General features: G+C 42.2%; 1 protein-coding gene across 2 annotated transcripts in view; it reads left to right on the top strand.

Annotated features, from left to right (window-relative positions):
* The window catches only part of ERA1 (Prenyltransferase family protein), a 381172-nt gene that overhangs the window by 253982 nt on the left and 102391 nt on the right, over positions 1–24799 (top strand). For both annotated transcript variants that reach the window (XM_089416732.1, XM_089416731.1), the window contains one exon: positions 15142–15206. In XM_089416732.1, the coding sequence (XP_089272858.1) occupies positions 15142–15206 (65 nt within the window). The remainder of the gene's footprint in view (positions 1–15141; positions 15207–24799) is intronic.

The raw sequence follows: 24799 nt of genomic DNA on the forward strand, positions 1-24799 counted from the left end.
AATCTCCAACGTCTGCCTCTAGGGACTGCGTCAGCCTCTCTGGCCTAGCATCACCCCAACTCGCCCTGCGTCAGCCTCTGGAGGCACTGCGTCAGCCTCTAGAGCCTCTGCATCACCCACACTGGCTCTCTCTAGCACTGCGCAGCTCTTGGCTGCCTCTGCGTGGGCCCTGACTGGCTCTGCGTGGCCTCTAGCTGGCTCTGCGTCCCTCTCTCCCAGCTTCTGCGCTGATGCTCTTGGTACCCTCTCTACCTCTCTGCTTCTGTATTCATTGCCCCTCAGCTGCAACTCTGATCACTCCTTCGATTTCCTCAGCAAGCCTCGCCACAGAAAATCGAATTCTTGATCAACTCGGTGTATTCTCCAAGCGACCCTCAAGCCTCCCCTTATACTTTTCTCGTTGACAATTCAAAGGCCGAGATTAAGTGCCTCATCAATGGCTAAGATTAACTCTGGCTTGATCCATGACATTTGGACCCTTCTAACACAGTTTTATGTTAATTCACATTAATATTTTATTTTCCCTAAGTTTAGACTTAGGGACTCCATTAAAAATATTAATTATTTTAATATCTCCCAAACTGTTTAATATCTGCCCAAACCATTTTGGGTATTGGAGATCTCATGTGCTTTAGCCTTTCCACCAATTTTCGTGGCTACAACACATCTGATGCTACTCCAAATCAACACTCCCTCTTAGGGAGGGCTGTGCTCTAGTAACACTCCTCACTGACCATCACCCTGATCATCTGGCATCGGTCCTTGTGTTGATGCTAGGCCTGCTGCCCAACATCCTCTCCATTGTTGCATCATTAACTGCTGTCCATGGCCCAATCACTGCCACTGCTACATCAACTCCTCTCTTCACGCTGCATCGTGCTGCCCATAGCACTGCCACTGCTAATTGTTGCACTGCAACTCACTTACTGAGAAGTAAGTAACTGATCTCCCAACCCTGACATCTCTGTTAAGCTAGAGACACCCATGATGCTGAAACTCCCTCTGTCGCTGACAAGTGCCCCTTCTCCGACCTTTGCGCTGCTGCAACAACTCCATGCATCTCGCACTGCTGCCTCACGTTGTCCTGGGAATCCTGCATTGTAGCTCCTTCTGTCGCTCCATCCGCATCTGTCTCTATTGACATCCGCCAGTACTACTAATCTTCGGGGCTCCCGTAGCAAGGTATAATCCAAGAGGCTGGGTACCTCGAGGATCCTGCCCCTCCTCACCTATAGTCCGTTTGACTACAGTTCGATGTCTCCCCACTTCCTCTCAAGTGGCGTGTGAGCACTCGTGGCATTGTCATCATCTGTCTTCACTTCCTTCTCCGCCCTTGTTGGTGCAACCTTGGTCTTGGAAGCCTCTCCCTTGCTCTTCTTCCTTGGACACTAGCTTGCATAGTGACCCAGTTCCCCACAGCGGAAGCATTTGACTTTGGAGAGGTCCTGCTTCTTCCGTTTCTCCTGCTTTCCCTTAGATGCTAGGGTAGCATCCTCCTCTTCCTCCTTCTTGATTCTAACCCCCTTGTCGTTGCTTCCTGCCTTGGTTAGCCTTCTGATCTCTTCTTGACGACGAGTCACTCACAGTTCCTCCCAATCAGGAAGGGTTGACCTGCCCAATATGCTAGGACAAACACCTCCCAGTCTTTTGAGATCGTGTTCAGGGTTGTCCTCACCATCAATTCTTAATCCGGCATGGCCCCTATGGAAGTCAGCTGATCTCGGATCTCCTTCAATCGACCAAGGAAGGTGTCGATCTATTCTCCCTTCTGCATCTTGTATGACCATAGCTGATTTTTTAGGAGCATCTGCCTCTGCACGGAAGTATGCCGATACAATTTTTTCAGTGCCTCTCACATTGCATTTGTCGTGTCCTTTTCGGCAATATGTGGTACTACATGGTCCTTGACCCCGTCAAGGATGATGCACTTGGCCCTTGCCATTGCCTCCTCGTACTTATCGTTCTCAGCTGGGTCAACTGGGATCGCTATAGTCTTCAAGGCGAAGTGCTTGAGACGATTTCTGTCTAGAACGGACAAGATTCTGGCCTTCTAGACTACGAAGTTTGAGGTTTCACCCAGTCTGTCCTAGTCTGTTACCCCATTCACTACCATTTCGCTGCTCCTCTACTTCCCTCATGGAAGTTCTCGGTGTGACTTCCTCTGAGCCTCGATTTCCCTACTAGAAACCCCTCTGCCAATTTCGAGATGCTCCCACTCCGATCGTTAGTGCGGTTGCACCATTGATCCAGATTTCTTGGCTAGAAATCCTCGGTAGCAACTCCCTCCTCCTTGGTCTTGCCTTGTTAGGTAATGTTCTGACCACAGTATCCCACCAGCTTCACTCTGCAACTTACCCACAGCCTCCTATGCCTCAACAAATTGAAGGTTAGAGCTTCTAGGCTCTGTGCAATCTCGACACCAGCAAAATATGTACCTCCTGGCCACGGGCGTCAATCCTTCCCGATTGGGAAAGATGACAGGGCACTGCGTAGGTCAGGTCTGCTCCCTTCTGCCACTGCGTTGATCCTCCTCCAGCTCAAACTTGATGACATAGGCACTGCGTCACCCCTTCCTTGCTGCTTCTCCGCTAGGAACAACTTCTGTCACTTGGGACAACTGTTTCTGCTGCTACTGCTCTGCTCGGCTGATGCCCTCAGTTCTCCTATGATTTGCAACCACCCTCTGATACCATGTTGGAATTTCTAAGTCTAATTGTTAGAAATCCTCCATGTACTTTCTGATTTATTTCTTCCTACTTGTTCTATTAATTAACAAGTTATTTGCCGTGTAAATACTGAAAATAAATACAAGTACATGCTAAACACATATAGATCATCAACTGAAGGAGAAAACAAGAACACAAGTGACACTGTTATTTTTGGACTAATGTCCCTGGAAAAACCCAATGCGGGAAAACCGGTGTAGCTATTTGAGGGTTTTATTATTGAGCAGTTTCAGAATACAATCTGGGTGCCAAACCGGCTCCCCAACAGAGAATGTTCTCGGTAGTAGTACCTCTCAGTCGGAGACAGATATTCTAGGTAAAACCCCGATGAACAATCCCACACCTCTCAACTCCAATCTACCCAACGAAATCTCCAGCGTCTGACTCTAGGGACTGCGTCAGCCTCTTTAACCTAGCATTAGCCCAACATCACCCCAACTCGCCCTGTGTCAGCCTCTAGAGTCTCTGCGTCACCCACGCTAGCTCTCTCTGGCATTGTGCTACTCCTGGGTGGCTCTGCGTGGGCCCTGACTGGCTGTGCGAGGCCTCTAGCTGGCTCTACGTGGCCTCTAGCTGGCTTTGCGTCCCTCTCTCCCGACTTTTGCGCTGATGCTCCCGGTACCTTCTCTGCCTCTCTGCTTCTGTATTCACTGCCCCTCAGTTGCAACTCTGGTCACTCCTTCGATTTCCTCCGCAAGCCCTGCCCAGAAAATCAAATTCTTGATCAACTTGGTGTATTCTCCAAGTGACCCTCAAGCCTCCTCTTATACTTTTCTCGTTGACAATTCAACGACCGAGATTAAGTCCCTAATCAACGACTAAGATTAACTCTGGCTTGATCCTTGACTTTTGGACCCTTCTAAGATAGTTTTATATTAATTCACATTAATATTTTATTTTTCCTAAGTTTAGACTTAGGGACTCCATTATAAATATTGATTATTTTAATATCTCCCAAACTGTTTAGAATCCGCCCAAACTTTTTCTGGGTATTGGAGATCTCATGTGCTTTAGCCTCCACCAATTTTCGTGGCTAGAGCACATCCGATGCTACCCCAAATCAACAACTTGATATCAAGCTGAGCCGACATGTCAGTTGGAGAGATAATTAATTCCACTTTTGAAGCCGACTTGAGGTTAATGCTTGTGCTTGGTCTTGGAGGGCTACTTGACATTTCTATTGACTCATACACAAGTGTAATATGCCCAAGAAGGGTCCTTCATACATGACATAGACTCAAATTGACTTTTATGACTAGATGACAAATCCTAAAGGCTCACAATGGGAGTCATCACTAAAATAAAATTCCTTGCTCATGAAACCCATGAGACAAGCACTACAATAATAATTTTATTTTTCTTCTTTTCATCAATTACATAAAATCACAATTACACATGTCATTATATAGACCAAACCTAGTTACATTTCAACTCTCCCTCTTAACTAGGGAGGTATTCATAATGGTACTGGGTCAGTTTCAATCTGAAGAATTTCTCATAAGAGTCGGATTCGTAACTCATCTGTATAGCATCATATCAACCAACATTGTCACATAGCAAGGGCTTGACTAACAACTCTATCTCTCCACGATTTGAGCACAATGCCGGCGAGACCATTGATGTATAAACACCCTCATCATTGTCTCTCTTGGAACATACCCCACCCAGGTTCTCAGGGTGTGTTCCACCAGGACTATTCTTATCTTGGATTCCCAGTCCTCAAAGAATATCGGTCCTCTACAACTACTCTTATCTTGGATGCCCTAACTCATCCTCAAAGAGTATCGAATTCCAGATGTTTACCCAATCCTCCATTTTGTCTTCCCAAGTGAAGACAAGAATAATGGTTTTATCTCTCCCTCTTAATTAGGGAGGACATATCTATTCCAATAAAGGGATGTATTCATTCTTACAGAAGGAATGTACCTAAGCGTCCTCTTGGTTTAGGAATTTCCAAGTTTCTTCCAGGCTCCCCCTTAATTATGGACCTACAACAGCTCCTTAGGCGGAGATGATGGGACAACTAGATGCTTGACGAACTCCTCCTCACGATGTCATAAACTTCTTTTTGTCACTCAAGAGTGGGGCTTCTTCTTAGGGCATAGACCATCCATCACTTTCATCCATGAGTCAATCATGTCATCATAAGAAAGTGATCCATTAGTCCATATCTGGTCTTCCTTCATGCCATGCTGCCTTCTTCATGCCATAGTTCCTTAAGGATCTTTCATCCTACTTCATGTGCATTAGTGGTGGAAGATATCCATAGATCTTCCTCGACAGTCTTGCATAAACCCATCTAGATATTTATTCAAAAATAAAGGAAGGAACATTAAAATCAACATTACGTTTGAGATGGTGTTTCATCATGACATCTTTTAGTTTGCATCAACATATTGCATACATATCGACACATCTCCCAAAGATATATATTGTCAAGGGTCTATTTCTTTTTCAGACTCCATACGAGTCTTCATATCTTCCATGGAGATACCCTAGTCAAATATTCTTAGTCTTTCGGACATTGATTGCCTTTTCCATGGTTACATATTCCACGATCTCTTCCTTTCTTCACACATTTCATTCCCAAGAGCTTCCAATCAGAGTTCCTCAATTGTAGTCAACCACGCCATACTTCATATGAGGACATATTATGTTGATTTCATCTAGTGAACATGTGACCCATGCATTTATGCATTCCTTTGAGGGAGGAGATCCTTTCTTTTGATCATGCTCTTAAGATAGAGCATTGGTCCATGTTACTTGCAACCATATGACATGACTTTTCAATATAGATTGTAAGCATACATACCTCATTTTCCTTTGGGTCATCTAGACTTCTTGCAACAACTTCCTTGATTGAAAGAGCTTCAATCCCTTGATCTGCTTCACTTTTATGTCATCATACCATCATCCCATGAATTCCACAAGTTTGAAATTCTTGATGAAACACTTGCTTCCCCTCATGATCAATGAACCTTTCAATGAAGATTCCATCAGAGAATCTTGAGGATCTAAAGTATCCCCATCAACAAATGTTTCCATTTGACAGATGTATGATGAACCTTGTACTAGATGACCTTGCCACTTGTGTTTTCAATGAGATTCCCAAGAGCTATATCCTTGACTTCCATAGATTCTAACTGTCTTTCATGCTTCTCTATGATGATGTCCCGAGCTCTTGCTTTCAATGCTTCTATGATGCCTTGATGCATCCCATTATTTTACTTAGTGAATCATGATAGCCATATCTTACAACAAAAGACTTAGGAACTTGAAAAGAACTTATGTGAGGAAGACTATCTCAATAGTGGAGATCTATTACATCCTCCTTCTTGGATTTCTTCTTTTCAGCTTCCTCCACTTCCTTATTGATGTGTGCTTATTCTCTTCTTCTTTTGTTATTTTCCTTCTTGAGCATAGGACAATCTCTCCTATAGTGGCTATATTCTTGACACCCATAACATTGTATTTTAGCCATGTTCTTCTTTTTTTGAGGACCAAACTTTCCAAATTGTCCCTTCTTTTTGTCATTGCAGCATAACTTGATTTTGCTCACTTGCTCCCACATCAGATTTGACTTTTAGTCTAGATTCTTTAATCTTGCACAGTGACCATAGATCTTGGAATGGAGTAGCTTCTTTCTTCCCATAAATACTCGAAGTAAAGTTACCCAACTCCTTCGGTAGTGCATTTAATACCACTGTAGTCATTTCTTTATTAGACATGACTTCTCCTAGATCTTGTAGTTGATCTCGGATCTCAAATATCCTGACAAAGTATGAGGATATTCCATCTTTCCTTGACATCTTCAGCTTGTAGATTTCTTGCCTTAATGAGATGACTTCTCCAGTAGTGCTTTCGGAATACAACTCTACCAGTTTGTCATAGATTTCTTTTGAAGTTTCGAGTTTAGATACATATGGGATGAGGGGATCCTTGATGGATTCTATGAGAATCCTTTGAGCCCTAACTTTCCCTTTCATATATTTGACAAGAGCTTGAGCATCTTCCTCTCTTGGTTTAGTGATAGAACCTTTGACATGTTCCATAACCTCATTTTCAATGAGATTCAGATTTGTCCTTTTCTTCCATGCAAGATAGTTTGAAGCCCCAACCAATTTGTTGCTTTCCTTACAAAAAGACATTTTGACAGATTCAGATGTGGACATAAATATACTTGATAGGATGCTCCTTCTTCTTGTTGCTTCCTTGATGTTGATGATGATATAGAGGATAGAAAACTTCTCCTTGATGAAGGTAGTTTTCTTCAAGAATGATCCTTGATCCCACAGAGAGTGAGATGACACCGCCTTTTGATCTAGCTTCCTTTGGATGAATAGTCTTCAAAACACTTTAACTTGAGTAGATGTAGGGTTTTGGCCTTCTCCCTCTTGATGATGATCCCAATACTACTTTGTAGACTTCTTTGATCTAGGGTTATGATGCTTCCTTTGACTTCAAGATGATCTTTGCTTTGATGCCTTCCTTGAGATTTGATCCTTGAGTGTCCCTTGATAAGATGACCTTCCTTGATTTAGTCACCTTAGCTTTGATACCATGTTGAGAAATCTAGGGCATAGTAATTATGTGATTTCTCTTCTATTAGTAACTGCTTGTGAGTGCTTTTTACTTCTTTAGATTAGGATCTTCTTTTACTTAGATTATTAGTGTTCTTCTTCATCAAACAACTACCAATGCATAAACCATAAAGAGACAAGAGACACAAAATATAGGCTATCAGCTAGGGCCAAAACTTCTCTCTTTGAGAGGAAAACCCGAACAAATTCTTCTTCTTATAGAGATTCCAATTGACGAATACCAAGACCAAGACCCTTGACCTATTTGCCTCTCCAAGACCAAGACACAAAGCTCCTTTGTCAACGATAGTCCACCTTCTACTCCTTCCTCCTTCTCGACTTCTTCTTCAACCTTGGCTTGCTTTAGACTTTCAGCCTTCTTCCACTTCAGCTCCCTAGGAGGACTGCACCACTGCTGTAACAGACTTCGGCCTTCACTGATGCAATGGACTTCTCCTCTTCTTGGCCTTTAATGCTTCCATAGACTTTCACCTTTCCTCTGTTTTCACTGCTGCAATAGACTTTCACCTTTCCCCGGCCTTCTCTGTTGCAATGTATAGGTCTGCAATTTATTGTGTGGAGGTAAGATGGCCCAACGAAACAATTGTAATATTCTGTTTCCGAGATATCCCTCAAACCCCAGCAAACTCCAACCAAATACGTACAAATGATATAATAATCGAGAAGCTAAAAGTGGTAAAAATAACAATGGTGTAGCATATAATAATATAAACATGGAATATAAGCAGAAACTCGAGAAATCCAGAGAGAAATGCTAAGCCATTTTATTATACTGAGGAATGGAATGAGTACAGGAGGTGATAAAAAAGATGGCACCTCGACTTGCACCAGGGAAGTGAAGAAATACACTCAGATTAGCAAAGGAATGACCCCTCTCTGAACTGCATGGATGCTGCTGGAGAACTGTCGTGCTGCTGCTATTGCTAGAAATCAAATGAGGATTTGGGGCTGTTCCCTTCCTCAGAAAATGCTGAAACTCTAGAATCAGCCTCTACTCAGAAAACCCAAAAAAACCCAGAAAGCTTTTCTGAAATGGCCGACCCCCGAAAATCGCCCCCTTGGGGAATCACGCAATCCCTCAAGGCTTTGCGCTGCCACTAAGTAGAATCCTCCAAAATACTGCTTGAAACTCCGCAAAACTCCTCCAATATGCAAGACCTGATCTCCTGCTCAATCTCCCGGCTCAACTGCTCCACAAACCCCCAATCCGGAACTGCCCCTAGAAGAACTGCGTCCCTCTCTCTTAAGACTGCGCAGTCCTCCAATGCTCAGCTCCACCTCAATGCCAAAGATCATAACTACTGTAAAAAGACTGCTGAAAATACCTTGCCCGAGTAGGCACTCGAAGTTCCTCGGGACTAAGGGTGAGATCTCCGAATGGAGACACTCAGTGCACTAAAGAGTGCTGCAGACAGGCTAAACAACCAACGTGCTCCAAGTCGAAGTGACTGGCTCAAATGCTCATAACTGAATGCCAAAATGAGGAGGCTCCTCTCTCCTTTATAGCATTGGCCTCTCTCAATCCCAAGGCTCACTTCCTCCAACGTAATCCCTTCTTGCCACGTGTTCCTTTTCCATTTGCGCAGTCCCTCCATGTGTTTGCGTGGGCCCCATCTCTGCGTGGTCCTTTGGCCCCCTTGGCTCCCCTTTAAGTCACAACATTGTGCTACTAGGAACTGATTTTTTATTCTAAAAGTGAGCTATGTCCCCTTTTCCTCACCTTTTTATTTACAAATAACTATAGAAGGCAAAATTGAGCAAAATCGAATATTCTAATTAGCCATAGCTAATTAGGAATATTACAGTCTGCCCCGGAAAAATGTTGCTTGTCCTCAAGCAACTGAAGTGATGGATGCTGCAAAATTTTCTCACTCTCCCAAGTGGCATCTTCATCCGGTAAATTCTTCCACCTCACCAAGAATTCCCGGATTGTCCTGCTCCGCAGCTGCCTCTCCCTGGTATCAATGATAGCCTCTGGCTACAACACCAAATGCCCCTCATCATCCATGGGTGGTAGCTCATCTGTCACTGTCACATGCTGCCCCAATGCCTTTTTGAGGCATGATACATGAAAGATGTTGTGAATCTTGCTGCCTTGGGGCAGCTCCAACTCATATGCAACCTGTCCAATCCTGCGTATCATCCTGCATGGCCCATAAAAGCGGGGCTTGGGCTTCTTAGCCCCCTTCTGCTACAGTGACGACTGTCGGTATGGCTATAACTGTAGGTAGACGAAGTCCCCACCTCAAACTGTCTCTCCACCCGACCCCTGTCGGCATACAACTTCTGCTGGTTCTGTGCTGTAGCCATATTATCCTTGATAGCTCAGAGAATATCCTGACTCTCTTGGATCCAAATCTTAGCTCTCGGAGCCTTGCTAGCACCAAACATCATGTCAACAAAAGATAAGGGATGATATCCATACAAAGCATAGAATGGTGACATACCGATGGACATGTGATGTTTAGTGTTGTAGCAATACCCCCCCAGATGCAGCCACTTAAGCCATGTTCGTTGCTGCCCGCTGACATAGTTATGCAAGTAGCCCTCCAACCAGTTGTTAACTATCTCTGTCTGCCCGTCTGTCTGTGGGTGATAACTAGTACTCGGTGTCAACTCCGTCCCCACCAACCGGAATAGCTCCTGCCAAAATCCGCCCATGAAATGGCTGTCCCTGTCACTGGTGATGGTCTTGGGTAGACCATGTAACTTGAAGATCTCTCTGAAGAACAACTCAGCCACTTGTGCTGCTGTGTAGTGTACGGATATGGCGAAAAAGTGTGAGTACTTCGTCAGTCGATCAACGACGACAAAGATGCAATCCTTGCCCTATACCATGGGCAACCCTGTGATGAAGTCCATCGAAATACTCTCCCATTTCCCCTCCGGAATGGGAAGAGGCTGCAATAATCCTGCGGGATGGTTCATCTCCCCCTTGTTTCTCTGGCAAACATCGCACTCCCGGACATGCTGGAGTATGTCCTCCTTGAGGCCCTTCCATGAGAACCTCTCTCTAATGGCCCTGTAGGTTTTGGTAAACCCCTGATGGCCGGCCAATGGTGAATCATGTGATGCCTGGAGTATCTTCTTCTTGAGCTGAGACCCCTTAGTCAAGAAGATCCAGTCCCTGTAGTAGATGATCTCATCGACCACCCTGTACTTGTCATCCGCCACCTGTCCATCCAGAACCTCACATGCAAATCTGTCCTTGGAGTACTCTACTAAGAGTCGAGCCCTCCAGTCTGCGTCCAAGCTCATAAGAGACAACGTGGCTGGTTTACGTGAAAGGGCATCTGCTACCACATTGTTCTTCCCCTTGACATACTCAATGTCAAAGTCATATGCTTGGATCTTACTGATGCACTTCTGCTACCTCTTCTGTAGCTGCTTCTGCTCCAAAAAGAACCTGAGGCTGTTGTGATCAGTCCCTGCCTCTGATGCACGCAGCTCCACTGCCCACTCTATGTCTTCCTTCCGGAAGACTGCCTCCATCCGATGAGCTGAAACAGTTTGAGGCAGATATGTGCGTTGTCCCCGTATCTTCTCATGCCTCCCTGTCTTCTCATCATCCCACTCCATCTCTAGGGCCTTCTAATATGTAGTAACCTTCCCTAGAGTGATGAGCCACTAGACATCCAATACTATGTTGGTGTCTGGAATGTTGACCACGAAAAAGTGGTTAGTCAGTGTGTAAGTGCCCATCTTCACTGATAACTCTGGGATGTAACGAGCACACACCATGGTCTGATCTCTTGGGACCAAAACTGAAAACCCATCGAAGCTCTCTGTCGGTATACCTCTTCGCTCAACCATCTGTGCATCAATGAAGTTATGGGTTGCCCCACGGTCGACCAAAACTGATACTCGCTGGCCACGTACTGTCCCTCGTACGCGCAACGTCAAATACTTAGGAACTCCTTGCAATGTTGCAAGGGCTCCTCTGGTAGGTGCAAAAGCTGCACCTCCTGCTGTTGGTGGTGGAGGCGGCAAGGGTCCCTGCACGGCGTGACTATCTCCTGCCTCCACATCATCCTCCTCATCCTCTTCTTTGCTGTTCTCAGAGAAGACCTCAATAAAATGTGCTTTGCCAGCAGCACATCTATGTCCTGGTGCCCACGACTCCTGACAGGTGAAGCACAACCGCTTCTTCTTCAACTCCCTCCTAGCATCATCGTCAATTTGTACTCGTCCTGGATTCCCCTTCGGAGGCGGAATCCTCACATCCTTCCCCTTAGGCTGGAAAGCCTAACGCTGGGGGTAAGGTGTACGGGTCCTGGGTAAGACATCCTGTAAATACCTGGTCCTGCTAATAGCATCCTGAAGTGTGGTTGGTCTAGCATATCTGACTAGACCCCGAAGTGGCTGTGCTAACCCCTCAACATACATGTAGATCCTCCGTGCCATGGATAGATCTGGCACCATCACTGAAACCCTCAAAAAGTCCGCAATGTAGGTCTTTGGGCTCCTTGTCTGTTTGAGCCTCATCAGCTCAATAAAGTGCTGTTCTGGATCCCTTCGGTCAAACCTCTTCGTTAATCTCCTGGTGAACTTGGCATACGTTGTCACTGTGGAATGCCCGAGTGTAACCATCCTATGGAACCACCAATCCTGGGCCTCACCATCCAAATGTAATGTCACCACGTTGATGGCTTCTGCCGCCGACATCTGGTTAAGCTGGAAATAGATGTCCAGCTTCTCCACCCAAGACCTTGCCGAACTGTTTGACAAGCCATCAAACGTAGGCAAGTGGAATCTACTAGCTGTGCGGTGGGTGTCTCCATCGTGATAATGTTGGTGTCCTCTGTGATGGTCGTGGGGTCTACTATCCCGCTGGAGCTGAACAAAATCTCTGAATGAAATAGCGTCCTTGAACTCCTGCCCATAGGCTTGGTACTCTGCAAAATAATCGCCCATATGACCGGGCTCTGCCTCCTGCTGGGCTCCGACCCCCGTGTCTGCTCCTAGGAAAGTGGGCATGGTAGAGCGTGTAGGGGCATGTGAGGCCATTTGCGGAGTAATATCATGCTGAGTGGCACCCTGCTTTGGAAAATGGTGAGATGTACCCGATCCCTCACCAACGTGGAAAACCCCTGGGTTCTCATGCTGTCTAGCCTCCACTGCTGTGAATCTTTGCCCCATCACCTCAATCTGCCTCGACAGATCCTACACTGATTTGAGCAGCATGTCCGCAAATCTCCTCTCGTCCTCATCTGCCATCAGATCCTCTTGTTTTACGTCCACCACAGGCTCCTTCTGTTCTTCGTCCACCATAAGCTTCTCCTATTCTGCGTCCACCACCGGAACACAGTCTCCCTCTCCGTAGGTGTTCTCCAACCTATGCCCGGTGTCTCTATATCTCCTACCTCTGTAACAGATGTAGGGTTTTTCCCCCGGTGTCATAGATTGCTAGCTCCACACGCTGAGCCAGATCTATGCTCTGATACCACTGTAATATCCCGTTTCCGAGATATCCCTCAAACCCAGCAAACTCCAACCAAATACGTACAAATGATATAATAATTGGGAAGCTCAAAGTGGTAAAAATAACAGTGGTGCTGCATATAATAATATAAACATGGAATATAAGTAGAAACTCGAGAAATATAGAGAGAAATGCTAAGCCATTTTATTATACTGAGTAATGGAATGAGTACAGGAGGTGATAAAAAAGATGGCACCTCGACTTGCACCAGGCAAGTGAAGAAATACACTCAGAATAGCAAAGGAATGGCCCCTCTCTGAACTACGTGGACGCTGCTGGAGAACTGCCGTGCTGCTGCTACTGCTAGAAATCAAATGAGGATTTGGGGCTGTTCCTTTCCTCAGAAAATGCTGAAACTTTGGAATCAGCCTCTACTAAAAAAACCCAGAAAAACCCAAAATGCTTTTCTGAAATGGCTGACCCCCGAAAATCGCCCCCTTGGGGAATCACACAATGCCTCAAGGCTCTGCGCTGCCACTGAGTAGAATCCTCCAAAATACTGCCTAAAACTCTGCCAAACTCCTCCAATATGCAAGAGCTGATCTCCTGCTCAATCTCCCAGCTCAACTCCTCCGCAAACCCCCAATCCAGAACTGCCCCCAGAAGAATTGTGTTCCTCTCTCTCAAGACTACGTAGTCCTCCAATGCTTAGCTCCACCTCAATGCCAAAGATCAAAACTACTGCAAAAAGACTGCTGAAACTACCTTGCCTGAGTAGGCACTCGAAGTCCCCCGGGGCTAAGGGTGAGATCTCTGAATGGAGACACTCAGTGCACTAAACAGTGCTGCAGACAGGCTAAACAGTGCTCCAAGTCGAAGTGATTAGCTCAAATGCTCATAACTGAATGCAAAAATGTGGAGGCTCCTCTCTCCTTTATAGCATTGGTCTCTCTCAATCCCAAGGCTCACTTCCTCCAACGTAATCCCCTCTTGCCACGTGTTCCTTTTCCATTCGCGCAGTCCTTCCATGTGTCTGCGTGGGCCCCATCTCTACGTGGTCCTTTGGCCCCCTTGGCTCCCCTTTAAGTCACAACATTGTGCTACTAGGAAGTGACTTTTTATTCTAAAAGTGAGTTATGTCCCCTTTTCCTCACCTTTTTATTTACAAATAACTATAGAAGGCAAAATTGAGCAAAATCGAATATTCTAACTAGCCATAGCTAATTAGGAATATTACAACAGTCCCAAATCAACACAAACTTCCTCGCTGCTCTTTCTTCCTTCCTCGCTGGTAACTCGGCTCCCTAAATGACCCTCGCAATTCAGATTGTGATCTGTGAAAATCTGTCCTGAAATGAAGATGCACTGCACTATATATAGTTGTTTCCCAAGGTAATAAGCCGAATCGATATCAAGCTGAGCTGACATGTCCATTGGAGAGATAATTACTTCCACTTTTGAAGCTGACTTGAAGTTAATGCTTGTGCTTGGTCTTGGAGGGATACTTGACATTTCTATTAACTCATACACAAGTGTAAGATGCCCAAGAAGGGTCCTTCATACGTGACATAGACTCAAATTGACTTTTATGACTAGATGATAAATCCTAAAGGTTCACAATGGGAGCCATCACTAACATAAAATTCCTTGCTCATGAAATCCATGAGACAAGCACTACAATAATAATTTATTTTTCTTCTTTTCATCAATTACATAAAATCACTATTATACACGTCATTATGAAGACCGAACCTAGTTACTTTTCAACATCCTCATGGTGGTCATATTCCTGATTTCTATAGAAGCAAGAGTAATTGTAAGCAGATAAAAGACATTATTAAATAGTTCTTTGTGTTTTTGTGTTAAAAATAGCTACCAATGAATAACCCAGTTCTATAGCCTCTATCACCATGGGGTAATGAATAACATAAATAAGGAGACCAATATAGATGGAACTTCTTTATCGAAAGAAGCAGAAATACTGAATGAATTATGAACACAAAGATGAGAGAATCGTTAGATTCAACTTGAAGAAAGCGCTCGATCAATATGTAAACCATCACATTAAAAAAGTGAAAGAGAAACTTTGAAAATCGTTGGATCTTGGCTGTATTTATCCTTCGACATCTCCTTTCTTGACTTGGTCAATAATAAGGTTAGGTTAATGTGAATGTTTCTCGAGCACTGTTTCCTTTTTTGGTTGGATCTTTGTTTAATTGGTTTTCTTTTCATTAAATTATTCATTTCACCTCTATTCTTTTCAATAGTATTTCTTTTATTTGTTAATGTTTTAACTCTTAATTCATCATATCTCTATAGTTTCTTTTTTCTTATTTTGACTACCTATTACATATTCAAATGGTTAAGGTTGAATTTACTTCTGTTGGTTCAGGTTGCAAGTATGCTTAAAATAATGGTTCCTTCTTTGGTGCATAATTTGGCCAACTACATTGTGAGGTACGTACATGGTAAATTTTGTACCAGCACATAATGATATTTGGGATGTTTAATTATTACAATGTTCACAAACATATGGAGGGATTATATATTTCTTTTCAAGGAAAACCTTGCAGGTTTCCCCCCATCTTCCTTCAAATATCCAAATAGAGGTTGGCTCAACTGTTGGCGATGATAGCAGCTAGCAATCCAATGGGACTCAGTGTGACTTGAACCCCAGCTATATTAGAACAAGAGACCTTGGAGTGGTGCCTTGAAACAATCCATTTGAACCAATTGAGATAACCCTATTTATTTTTATGATGAATTTTTAATTTAAATGAAACTGTATTTGACACAAAACAACTTCTTGATAGTACCAAGATAACAATGTTATTTTAGAGTGGCCCTCTTTAATCTTAAGATAAATTGATGTGCTTGCTTACTAATATAATAATGTTTATTATGATTACTGCTGCCTCTTAATTGCTGCCCCTTGATTTTGGATATACATGTAAATGTAGGAATATGACTTCCTCAATATATATAATCCTAAATTTATATAGATCCCACCTCCACCATATGACTTAAAAGTTAATACGCATTGCTAAATATTGTCTCTCCATTTTGTACAAGGATGTGTTGGAGAATGTAACTAGGTTTAGTGTTCATTAATGTATTTGAGTCATCATAAAATGTACTTGTCAAAAGAATAAAGAAAATAATTTTTATTATTGTATCAATGACTTATTAAATCACGGGTTTCATGCTTGGGTTATCATTATATTAGTCAAATTCCCCATTGTGGACTCCTAGGATTAATATTGAGTCTATAGAGTAATTGTACATTTAAAGAGACCATTCTTGGGCTTTTGAATCATGTAAAAATGTTTACTATTGAGTCAAATATAATTTATGTAACCTACACACCAAGTCGGCCTAAGGACACCAATTTGACCTCACTTGGAGCCTATAAATAGAAGCAAGTCGAATTCATTTGGAGCATCTCATCTCAAGTTAGTTCGATATCTGTAAGGAAGCTGGAGAAGTGCGAAGTGGGTCTACGGAAACAAAATGAAATGTGAGTTGGGTCAAGTTTAAGGAGAAGAAGAAAATCAAAATTTTGGAGTCTCTCTCTCTTTGGTTCGTGGCCTAGTTTCGGAGATCGAAGTCTTCCACGTTCTGCTGTTGCCTGATGCCGAAAGCTGCTACATAGTCGAAGTTGCTGGGAAGGAAGTGCTGCTGGAAAGAGGCCGAAGATCTGGGAGGCTGACTTGGTGTGGAGGGAAGGTTTGGTCTTTGTCTAGGGTGAAAAGTCTTAAAGAATACTATTGAAAGGAAGAGAGTTTTTGACTAGGTTTTCCCCTCGAGGGGGGTTTTTCCCTGGCATAGTGCCTACATCTTGTGTCTCTTGTTTTGTGATCTTCATACATACATAATATGGTAATTGCTTGATGAAAGATAAGATAATAAAAAAGTAAAAGAAGCCAACATAACTCACAAGTAATTATCAAGTAAGGAGAATCAAACCCTAATCTATTTGCATTGATTTTCCAACATGGTATCAGAGCTAAGGTCAGGAAAAGTTGAAGATCACTTTGTTGGCATGGATTCTCCCTCTTTGATGAACTACATAAGAATGGGTATCAACATTGCTGGAAGCTGGATCAAGAAGGTCATCCATTATTTATTCAACAAGGTCAAAAGTCAAGGATACTTGGCTGCTCTTACAGGTTCTCTTAATGATGACAATGCATGGATCATTGATAGTGGAGCATCAAGACACATGACAGGAGAAAGTAAACAACTTCATACACTATCAAAGGAGCCATCTTCTCATGTAGTGGAATTGGGTGACAACAAAAGCTATGCTGTTAGAGGCCTGGGATCAAAATCGTTGAAGCTGGAAAATGGATCGATGTTGAACCTCAACAACATTCTATATGTTCCAGGTTTGAAAAAGAATTTTCTTTCTATTATTTGTTTAGAAGATAAAGGGGAAAGAGTTGCTTTTGTTGATGGAAAAATATTGGTTTGGGGAAAAGATTCCAACGTTGATAAAGCTAGGGTTATTGGACTTCGTGAAGGAATCCTTTATAGAGTCATTGCAACACCTCCTCAAGCTTTGGTTCATATGGAAATCAGTCCCATTGAGCTATGACATAGGAGGTATGGTCATCCCTACTCTTAGTTAATTGGTTCATGGTATCCCCAATATGAAGTTAGATCATGAAGGTGTGTTCAAGGGATGCTCTTTAGGAAAACATACAAGAAAGCCATATCCGAATAGTGAAACTAGGTCTAAAGAGATATTAGACCTCATCCATTTTGATGTGTGTCGGCCCATGTTTGACAAATCACTTGGGGGTCATCTTTACTATGTGACATTCATTGATGACCATTCTAGAAAGACATAGATCTACCTTCTCAAAACAAAAGATGAAGTATTTGCTAAGTTCAAGGAGTTTAGGTCCGAAGTGGAAACCCTAACCAAAAGAAAGATAAAAACTCTAAGGTCTGACAATGGTGGGGAATACACTTCTAAGGAATTGATTGCATATTGTAATGAAGCAGGTATTAAGAGGGAGCTCATTATTCTCTATTATCTTGAACAAAATGGATTGGCTGAAAAGAAGAATAGGTCAATTGAAGAAGGCATTCGAACTTATGCTCCTTGATCAAGACCTACCAAAATTCTTATGGGGAGAAGCAACAATGAAAGCTGATTACATTCAAAATAGAAGTCCTCATAAAAGTCTTGATAATACAACACCCGAAGAAGTATTCACAGGAAAGAAGCCAAGCATGGATAACCTTCGAATCTTTGGAAGTCCAACATACATCCATGTTCCATAGGACAAGTGAAAGAAGTTGAACTCTACAAGTATGAAGGGAATATTCGTTGTATATAGTCTCTCCTCAATAGCATATAGAATCTACATTAAGGAAGGAAGACATATTGAAGTAAGCATGGATGTCATATTTGATGAAAATCAAGCATACAAGAAATCAAAGGATACTCCTATTTATTCTGATGACGAAGACGTTCCCATATTTGAAGAAGAAGAATAAGTTCATCATGAAAACCCTACTACAAATCAAGAAGAAGAAGAATAAGTTCATCATGAAAACCCTACTACAAATCAAGAAGAAGAAGAAGGACCAAGTGAGCCTATTTAATCGATGGTCATCCCAACCGCAAGGGCCAAATTGGTTAAAAGCTACATTAGAAGATGATGAAGGACATGAAGCTGCGAAAGGAACATTCAGGGAAAGTAAGAGACCGAAAATATATTTTGGTTATGCTGCATATATGACGAAGTTAACTAAAGCCGAACCATATACATTCAAGGAAGATGCTCATCAAGAGGTTTGGAAGAAAGCGATGCAGGAAGAATATCGATCTGTCATGAAGAATGGGGTTTGGGAAATTGTTCCTAGATTAGTGACAAATCGGTTGTCACCTCCAAATGGATCTATAAGATCAAACATACCGTTGATGGAAGTATAGACAAGTACAAAGCTAGATTCATTGCTAGGGGTTTCTCTCAAAAGCCATGCATTAATTATGAAGAAACCTTTGCACCCACAACAAGGTACACTACCATTAGATCTTTGGTTTCATTGGTTGCTACAATGGGTTGAAATATCCATGAAATGGATGTGAAGACCGCATTTTTGAATGGGACCATTGATGAGGAAATGTATATGAAACAACTCGAAGGCTTTGAAGTTAATAGCAGGGACTCTCATGTTTGCTAACTAAATCGAACTACCTCAATGGAGGCTCTGCGTAGCCTCTCTGTGGAAATATGCGGCCTCTCTTTTGCTGGCTTTTCGCCACTGGAACTCCACCGAAAATCTCTGTTGCTGTTCCCTCAATCACTGTGCTCTGGCTCGAGCTCTTCTTCCTGCCGAATTACTTCATTGGATAGGTTGATTTGCCCAAGGAATTGACTCTCCCTCTTACTCGATGTGTCTATCTCCATCCCCATCGACGTGTTCTTATAATCTCTCGTTGGAGCACCAACGACCATGATTAAATCGTTATCAACAACTAAGATCATCTGAAACTCAATCTGTATGAGTTCCTAGAGCTTTCTCACTTTTCCTTAATTAATTACTATTAATTAACCAATTTTCCTAAGTTAGACTTAGGAAAAATTTAAATGATGACTAATTAATTTAATTAAGGTGTTTCACAAGTTTGTCTCCCGAAACCTTTTTTGGGGTTTTGAAGATCTCGTGTTCCTTAGTCTCTTAGACACAAATTGAGACTAGAACACCTGTCCGATGCTACAAAAACTAACATTCCCTCTTAGTGAGGAAGGTGGTCTGTCTTCTCTCGTAATGTCTTCCCTCATGCTGTTGATGTCTGGCATTTGTAACAACTTGTCACTGCCCATCAAGCTACTACGCATACTCTGATTCATCTGCTAGTCCTGTAGCTGAATCACCTTGCATCTACGCTGTTTCTAACACTACACTGTACCATCTTGCACCACTGCCAACTTTTCTTGCGCTCCATCTGATCTCATGTTGTTTCCGCTCCTGCAACTGAGAACCAAACTATGGATCCACTATGTCCCCATATTGCAATTGCCTCCTGAATCTCTGACTGCAACTAGTATCTGCACCTGTCTACTGAATAACTGTCTATGCTTTGACTGGTTTCTGTGCCCCTCAATAACTGACCGCAACTAGTCTCTGGAACTATTTCTCAAGATCTGAATATGCCCTCTGACATCGATCCTCTTGCTACTGAAAAGGGTTCTCCACTATACCCATCTGTTCTATAAAATAGACAAACTTAGCTCTCCCTAGAGCTTTTGTGAGTATATCTGCAATCTTCTCTTCTGTGGGAACATGCTGTAGCTTAATTGCTCCACGCTGCACACAATCTTTGCTGAAGTGATATCAGATGTCTATGTGTTTCGACTTATCATTAAACACTAGATTTTTAGAGAGCCTGATGCAACTATAATTATCATAGTAGATGTTGGTCTCTTCCAACCTCTAATTGAACAAGCTTACTAACAACTTCTGGAGCCCTATAGCTTCGCATGTCGCTGTGCTAGCTGCCATATACTCTGTTTCTGTAGAGATCAGTCCTACAAATTTATGCTTCCTGCTGCAACAAGATACAACCTCTGATCGAACAAGCTTACTAACAAATTCCGAAGCCCTATAGCTTCACATGTAGCTGTGCTAGCTGCCATATACTCTGTTTCTGTAGAGCTGAGTGCTACAAATTTATGCTTCCTGCTGCAACAAGATACAACCTATGATCCAACGTTGAAGCAACACCGTGTTGTGCTCTTTCGATCCATTGAACTTCCTGCCCAATCTGCATCTATGAAACCACATAACCTTGGATATACCTCAACCCATACTTGATCGTGCCGCGAAAATACATCAAAATGTGCCTCGCTTCTGTCCAATGCACTCTCTTAGGTCGCACCATAAACTCACCGAGATTGTTGACCACGAAGTAGATATCTGGCTTGGTGTTGGTCAGATACATGGGGAACTGATAAGTTGTCTATACAAGGTTGTTGAAGGAAAGTGTAACTAGGTTCGGTCTTCATAAATGTACTTTTGATATTTGTACTTATTCAAGAAAAGAAATACTATTTTATAATATATGTCAATGAGTTTCTTGCTCATTGAAGTAGGTCGAGCACATGTCAAAGTGCTATTGGTGGGTCAAATAGTCAAAAGGAAATGTTGAAGGCGTTAAGGGCATGTTACACCATGTATAAATATATATTAAAGTTATAGGGAAAACATCCAAGAAAAGTCAAGTCCACTCCTATGTTATGACACCATCAAGAAGCTCCTTCAAGCATGCTACACCACCATGGAAACTATCAGAAGTCTGCTCAACAAATCAGCCACCAAACTGTACTCAAAGTTGGCCTACAATTAAGAGGACTAGTCGGCCTAAATGGAGGGACAATCCTCTATTTGTAGAGGTTGTCCACTCCAAATAGAATGCACTACTTGAGCTCTAAAATCCGCAAGGGAAAGAAGACAAGAGGAATGAAGGAAGCCGAGGAAAAGGGTCTACAAGGTGCAACAAAGTAAGAAGAAAGGACAACAAAGGTAAAGGACTGTCTTTTAGGGTAAACACAGTCACACGTGCGAGGAAATGAAGGATAGTTTGCGGCCATATCAAAAGTAAGATCACATCTCTATATTACTCCTTGTTTTGGGCTAGTAACTAGGCCTACAAGGCCTCCTACTCCATTGTGGAAGAAAGACACTCAAGCGAAGAAGAGAAGGGCAAATAACACTCAGTAATCCTCCCAAACGTGTGAGAAACTAGGGCAACATAATAGCAGAACAGTCATACACTCAAGAAGAATTTCAGTTGGTCAAAGTGGAAGTATACTGGAGCAAGGGATAGAATAGAAACATCTCATCTAGAAGACTCACTCAAAGAAGGTCTATCTCTAGACAAGATTCATAGTAAGAGAGCAAAGTGCCAGAAGAAGGAGGGCGAAGTGCAGGAAGAAGTGCCAGGGAATAAGGTGCCGAAAGAAGGAAGGAATTGACTTGTGCTTGGAGGATACTCTTGTCAGGGGTCTAGGGTTTGGCATTGATCAATAGAAGCTTCAATAAGAGAAATTTACTAAAGAGATTTCCTCTCAAGAGAATAGATGTTTTGGCCCTGTTAGAGAGTCAATATCTTGTGTTCTTGTTGTTATGTTTTGGTAGCAGTTTGATGAAGTACACACGAATGCATTAATAATAAGAAGAAGAAGATTAAGCTAACAAGAAAAGTAAAAAGACTCCACAAATTGTTATCAAGTAACAAAGAATCACACTACACTACTTTGCCCTAGATTCTTCAACATGGAATCAGAGCATAGGTGACACATCAAGGAAAGGGCAATTCAAGAACACTTATCAAGGGGAAGCATCTACAAAGTTGAAGCATCAAGCCTAGAATTCTTAAATCACTTCAAGGATAAGAAGGGTCTGCAATCCATCATTCATCAAGGAGGTCTACAAAGCTAGAAGAAGAACTTTACATAAAGGTACCTACAAAGAAGAGCAGATTGGAGCAGGACCTACATCAAGCTACAAGTCTTCAAGAAAATCTCATCATCAAGGAAGTCCACTTGAAGAAGGCAATTTGAAGAACATCAAAATCCAAGGAAGACAAGCCATCAAGCCTTCAAGGAGGAAGCAAATCTTGCATGGAATTTACATCAATGTCTTTTTGCAAGGAAAGCAATAAATTGGTAGGTACCAATAACTTTCTTGCATGGAAGAAGAGGAGTGATCTACTTCTCAAGGAGAATGAACTCCTAGAACATGTCAAAGGGAATATTGCTGTCCCTGCTAAGGAACAAACTCATGTCATAGCTAAGTACAATAAGGATGAGACAAGAGCTCAAAGGATTTTGATAGAATCAATCAAAGACTCTCTCATTCCCTATGTCTCCAAATTTGAGACATCGAAAGAAATTTATGATAAGCTAGTAGAGCTATTCTCGGTATCCACAACCAGAGAAGTAATCTCTGAGGAATGAATTGTACAAAATGAAGATAACAAAGGAAGGAATAAGTCCCTAATTCATGAAAATATTTGAAATGAGAGATCAACTTCAAGAGCTTGGGGAAGTCATGTTTGACAGAGAGATGACAACTGTAGTACTCAATGCTCTATCTGAGGATTGGGGAACCTTCACATCAAGCATATATGCCAAGAAGGAAGAAACCACTCTCAGTGAAATGTGGTCTCTATGCAGAACTGAGGAAACCAGACTTAAAGCAAAGGAAGATGTGGGATCAAAGGAGCAAGCATTTGCTACCATGGCCAAAAGAAAGGGTAAATTTGGCAAGTTTGACCCACGAAGAACAAACAACAAAGACATGTCCAAAATCCAATGTTTTGGATGCCAAGAATATGGACACTACAAAAGGAATTGTCCTAAGTTTAAGAAGGACAATAATAACCAAAGGAAGAGGGAAGAAGCTCATATAACTCAAGAAATGAAAGAAGAAGGAAAAACACAAAAGAAGGAGGTCAAATTGTTTACTTCAAGTCTTCTTTCAAAGTTTTGAGTAGTATAGGAGCATGTAGGGATAAGATTAATATTGCATGGCTAGAAACATCCTCTAGAATCTAGCAGCATGATGCACATAGAGTTCTAGATACTCATGAAGATGTAGCATTTATTATAAGAACAAAAATGCATGAGTAGAAATATCTTCTCGAATACAAGAGCATGGCAGATATAGCTCTAGATATTCTTGTAGAAGAAGCATACCTAGTATAAAACCTCATCCACGATGAAAGAAAAACTAATCATGATTAAGTATCTTAGAAGACCTCCATCATCAAAAGAAAGGAAACATTTGCAAGGCAAGGATCTTTAAGATCCCAGGATGGAATCTTCAAAATAAGGTTCATGGACCAAAGCAGATTTCTCATTGGGAAAAGAAAGGAAACATTTGCAAGGCAAGGATCTTTAAGATCCCAGGATGGAATCTTCAAAATAAGGTTCATGGACCAATGCAGATGTCTCATTGGGAATCCCATTCATGGGATTCAAGAAAAAAAAGATATGTAGGCAAGCTAAGATGAAGCAAGAAGATCCACACCAGAGGATGATCAAAGGAGAATCAAGATGAGGTATGTATGCATTAAAGTTTAGTCATGTTATGATTTGTATGTTATTGAGTCATGGGATAGCTCTATAACATGATCAAGCATGAAAGAATCTCTTTTACCAAGAACATGCTCGAAGGCATGTACCACAATGCAATGAAGGTCAACAAAAGAATATGCTCACATAAGGAGTATAAGATTGCTGACTAAGAAGCAAGAAGAAATGCTGACAAGTCCAGAAAGCAAGCAATGAAGGAATGCTCTCACAAGAAGCATTAGATGGTTGACCTATCTATCTAATAAGAAGCAAATGAAGAAAGAGATCAAGCATGTGGAAGAACACCATGATCACCGAGAATCACTATCTGACAAGATACTTTGAAGACATCTCCCGAAAGAAGGCAAGACAACTCTGATAAAGGAAGAAAGGACCCTTGACACCTATGCAGGCCTTGGAGATATAAAAGATGTAGATAACTGATTCTACTCTATGAATATGTCGTGATGAAGAAACCATTCAACAAAAAGCAATGTTGAAGTAATATCAGGATGAAGTCATTATGGGCTACTAGGTCGAAGCATGTAAACAAGCAAGTACAACGAAGCATCCATCAGAAGAATATTTCGAAGCATGGACAAGATGACAAGAAAACCTGATGTATGACATGAAAGCCACTTTCCTTGAAGGAAGCAATGACATGACAAATCAGGGAGGAAAGTGATCGATGGATGGTGCCCTACCTAGAAGAAGTTTGAACAAAGACTTCATGACATCAAGAAAGGAAGGAGATCAAGCAACTGAAGAACCCACGAAGAAGCTGTTGATGAAGGGAAGAGTCCCTAGTTAAGAGGAGCTCTGACAGGTCCCTGATCAAGAGGGAGTTTTGGATCATCCCTGATTACAAAGGAGTGACAATTGTGTTTTCCATTTCATGGGTCATGCACTAGACCAGGACTAACAATCGTAAGTCTAGATGAAGGTCATGAATAG

Source organism: Pinus tabuliformis, chromosome 3_2, assembly GCF_031772625.1.
Source record: "Pinus tabuliformis cultivar Carrire ecotype Pingquan chromosome 3_2, CPIR1, whole genome shotgun sequence".
Lineage (NCBI taxonomy): Eukaryota > Viridiplantae > Streptophyta > Pinopsida > Pinales > Pinaceae > Pinus > Pinus tabuliformis.